Below are 4622 nucleotides of genomic sequence, written 5' to 3'. Positions count from 1 at the left end.
GCAATGTGAACCCGCCACCTTTTATATGTTATCAGAATTAGGTGTGGAAGGACTGAGTGTTGCAATRAAATTATTTTGTTTCCCTGTCACATGTCACTGGAAAATATTTCCTGTTGTAACTACTTGATAAATATGGGGATTGTATGTACRTCTGCAAATTTTGACCTGCTGGAATCTGATGATTATGAGATAAGAATGATATATGTTCCTTGCAGTCATAAAGCACATCAAAATATGTTGCCCGAATACAACATGGCCACTGAAAACTGTTTTACAGGAAATAGGCACTTCAAGCTGAAATATCCCACATATGTGCAAGTCTGTAGAGGTCTCTTTGCTAATTTTAGGTGGCAGCAGTATTTGTCTTTAGCTTGCCTRAGCTTTTTTTCTGTGGTGATGTAACTAATTGTTGACAGGGGTGGTCATTCAGTCTGGGAGGTTTTTAAATATTTTTCATTAGTTTCATTCAGTGAGCAACTCCAGTCTGTGGCAGGAAGTCACTGCAAATATTCAAAAGATTCTTTTCAACTGCAATGTAGCCCATTCTTTTTAAAAGGTGTTTTTGTAATATATATAGGCAAATAACTTGTAACCATTCCTGCTCTAGCAGTGTCAAATCAAATTCTGGTTTTGATTTCAGTGAGATGGGTTTGGAGTCCAAAGGGTTTTTTTAATATGTACTGCTACACCAAAGCAGGAGGTAACACTCCTGGTTCTTTATGACCAGCAGAGCTTGTGTGGATYTCTGTGAGAAAACACAGGGTTTCTGCATGAGCTCTGGGGCAAAATCACACTCTGCCCCAGCCCTGTCTGGCCCTATGGCAGAGAGGAACCATGCAGAACCCCTGGGAGCCCGGTGCTGGACATGCCTGAGGTTACCTAAAAAATTCAGGATTGTGTGAACAGCCAGACATTCCTGCCAATGCATTCACCCACATATTAAAAATCATGAAAACCAATAGGATTTMAATAATTTACTTACTTAGCTTTACTTGGGGRTGAACAAGTAATCTGTAAYCYTGTTAACCTGTCTTTATTTTGGAACACRAARKACTCAGTACMAGACTCACCAGGAGCTGGATAAGCRAGGTAGGARGGAATTCCTCTGCACAGAGCTTGGRTGGGTTTTCCATRTGGGCTSAAGCTTTGGAGTCTGTTCCTCRAGATAATGAAGCRATTCTCTCTGGGTGGCAATTGGTAAGGCCCAGGTYCCTGAGCATCAAAGAAACAAGCCCAGAAAGCAGCATTTAGCAAAACCAAAACTGGAGTTCAGAACATGTACACACATCTTTGGTATGAGAGAAGGAGTTAGTTATGGGCAATGAAACTTTTGAAGGGACTTTCAGAGTGACTCAGCCCTGCTGAGAAGGTTCTCTTCAGTTTTTGAAGCCTTTTCTCAGTCAACTGGCTTTCAGACCAATTTCATTTACCCTCCTACCTTGAGGTGGTGCAGGAAACCATTTGTCAAGCCAAAACCTCTTGCACATTGCATCAATGACACTTTTTTTAGAAAACCACCTTGATTGCAACTCAGCCCTATTAGAAAAGAAAAATAAGTTCCTGTTGAAAACAATATACATTGAAGGAAAGTGATRCCTTAGGATTTTAGCTTCTATGTTCTCACGTATCTGTAATCCTGTAATTCTTGTAATTCTTTAGTGCAGACCTCCAGGCTCCACATATGATGCTGAGCTCCCGTTCTCCCATTTTTAGACAAAACAATTCCTCTGCAGCCCCAAAGTCAAGGACACCTCCCTGGGCCAGGCCCCAAGAGATGGAAACAACAGAGAATTGGGGGGAGCCAACTTGAAGTCAATGACTGCATTGGCTGCAGCTGCAATTGGAGGATTCAGCCCAGATGTGCAAATGGACAAAAGTGAGAAAGGGTGAAAAACCCGTGAGCCATTGTCCATTGTGGGTGCAGCCCCTGGCTGGGCTGGGACTGCCCTGAATGGCTCTGAAGGCCCTGAAATAAATAGAACTGCTTTTGATTCTCTGAATTTGTCTGCCCTCTGTTTTAGGTAGCCAGATCAGGCATCAAAAGAAGTGGATTACCAAAGATAAACACTTTTTAAAAAAGGCTTTATACAGAGCAAATAAGCATAGGCAAAGAAAATATTGGTCCTTTCAATTATATTATTTACATAAATGTGTCATGAGGGATTTTGATAAAAGGTAAATTGCCTCTTCCAGCAATGTCAGGTATGTGATGTGTTCTCCTGCTTAAGTATAACTCCAATGCCAGAGTGGTGTGAACTTTCATTGTGGTGCTCCTTGGAGTTTTTCTTGATGTTCCAATTTTTGGAAAAGATTAAAGTAAGGATTTAGCTTTGTGGATTCCCGGTAGAGTTTCACTCAATAAAGCATAAGCTTTAATAGCCATGTTTTGGGGCATTATTGCTCTTGGAGATCAGATTAAAGGGGAGATAATTTCTGGCCTCAGAGAGGAGGCTGGGAAACCTTTGCTGCTGTTGTGTCAGACTTTACATTCAGGCTTTATCCCGACCTGACTTTCCCAACTGGACTGGGAGCTCTTAATAGGAAATGTGGGAGTGACACTGATTGAATCCAGAACACTGGGTGCCTGACCAAGGAAGGGAACAAGGGATAATCACTTATCCCCTGACAGCCTTGGAACATTATCTACCTGTATCACAGCCCGAGTGGAACGGTACCATTGTTACCAAYTTTGGGATATGGCCAGGGCTGAAAACTCCCAGGGACTAAGGACAATCATCTCTTGACTCCGTAAACAGCAGTGCTAAGTGAGGCCTTTGAGCTCCCCTGGACTGCAGTGGGCTGCACAACCATCTCTGTTGGAGTGGGCTATCTCCTGGAGTTTTTCAGCCCTCAAACTTGCAATGTGCAAAAGATTGTCTATGAAGACTAAGGTGGTTTCTCCCACTCCTCAACCCTCACCTGTTGAGAAATGCAAAGGGATTGGACCTGTTCCAGCGAACTCAAGGGGAATTTTTAACAGGTACTTTGGCACACATAGATACAAATGTAGACAGCTCKGGGCCTCTGTGTGTGCATGTGGAGTGATTAGGGTATGAATGCTGCTATCTTGAATCTATATTTTAGTCTATTGTAATAGCAGTAAACCCTAATGAATCACCTTGTAAATGAGTCAACGATTAAACATTCTTTAAAACCCTTTGCACCCAATGCACCCTGAACTCTGTGTATGCCTTCCTAAAGTGATTTTAATTTGATTTACCTTTGAAGGTTTCATCTACACAGTAAGCAATAGCCTAAACCTTGCCACTGAACTCTGTTAACTTGTACTTTCACAAATTCATATTAAAATCTTATTTTGCCAATACCTTTCATGGTGATTCTTTAGTGACTGAAACCACTCATTTGCAATACCCTGGCAAGAGCTGGAGCCAGGAAACTGTCAAGAAAATAAGCAATCAAAATCAGAAATGAGCATTTAAAATTCAAAAATTTTAACATTGTCACTGCCTACCTTACACCAAGTTATTTTYTGTCTTAAAATAATACTGACTTCCAGTCTACTTTGTGTACAAGCTCAGCATTTTCTGCAGTGGGGCCCAGCTGAAGAGTATTTAAGTAGACACAAGAATTATTTGTTAGGATGATACATTCATTTGTGCTAACTTTTGGGAACAATTATTATCTTGAAAATATTCCCTTGAATATTGAACTAGTCCCAAATTTCATTTCTGGGGATTTTGATGAACAAGATATATGAGTGCACRTGAGGTCACTCATGTCTCATGGTCCTCTTAAGCTCTTAGCAAACAGCTGAGCCCTAACTTTATGTGACTTGCTAAGACTGTTGATTTACCTCTGAGCTGGGAAGGAGAGAATATTGTCCTGTGGATGTCTCTCAYRTGTGTGTGTCACCCCTGGAACAGAGCACTTCTCTCTCTCACATTTGAGTAGGCATGTGGAATTCCATCCCTGCCAAAAGGGAGATTTCACCCTGCAGTCCCCACCCCATTGGCATTTTCAATCTGTGAGTCCTGCAGAAATCACTATGAGTTCACTCAGTGCCAAGAAAAGCTCAAAACCATTTAAAAGCTGCCCAGCCTTAAGAGTTTTATGAGAAAGTGATACATATACTTACAGGSAACTTCATTTGGATGGTAGGCCAGGCCAGCTCTGCTGGTAATTGATGTGTACTCTTACTTTTTATACATATTGTCCCAAAGTTCAATCTGAAAATGGGTTTACCTTATTGGCAGGTGCCCTGTGTTCACAGAAGCATGACGAGTTTCCTGGGGAAGTGCTCTGATAAGAGGAGGCTTTGATACCAGCCTGATTGAATTCATTGCATACAGGGAAATGAAAGAAAACTGGTCATGGTAAGTTCAAGTTACTTTAAGAGTAACTGTTAAATGGAAAAAATGATAATCAGAAGCAGAGMACAGAATCCCAGTAAACTTTTAGCGACACTTTGTGCCGATGTGGCACAAGGACTCAGCCTGAAATTGGACCCATAACCAAAACCACCGTTCAAACCAAGGGAGGTGGTAATCTTGCTATGTTAAAAAATGTTAAGTGAGTCTGCAGAGATCATGAGGTTGGTTCTAAACCATGGGAATCCCTGAGTTCTTTTGCTGACCTTCCTTTCCAAACTTATTCAGGATCTG

The 4622-nt window shown here is 41.5% G+C and overlaps 1 protein-coding gene across 1 annotated transcript in view; it reads right to left on the bottom strand.

The window, feature by feature from the left end:
- LOC130585373 (gastrokine-1-like) overlaps window positions 1-1133 on the bottom strand; it is a 4065-nt gene extending 2932 nt beyond the window's left edge. The window contains exon 1 of the mRNA XM_057385839.1: window positions 1071-1133. Within this exon, the coding sequence (XP_057241822.1) occupies window positions 1071-1133 (63 nt within the window). The remainder of the gene's footprint in view (window positions 1-1070) is intronic.
- Window positions 1134-4622: the final 3489 nt, after the last annotated feature.

Source organism: Malurus melanocephalus, unplaced genomic scaffold (genome assembly GCF_030028575.1).
Source record: "Malurus melanocephalus ecotype Western Australia unplaced genomic scaffold, MMel_1.1 scaffold_878, whole genome shotgun sequence".
Taxonomy (NCBI): domain Eukaryota; kingdom Metazoa; phylum Chordata; class Aves; order Passeriformes; family Maluridae; genus Malurus; species Malurus melanocephalus.
The sequence above is the reverse complement of the archived record's forward strand: the minus strand, read 5'-3'. Positions and strand labels throughout refer to the sequence as shown.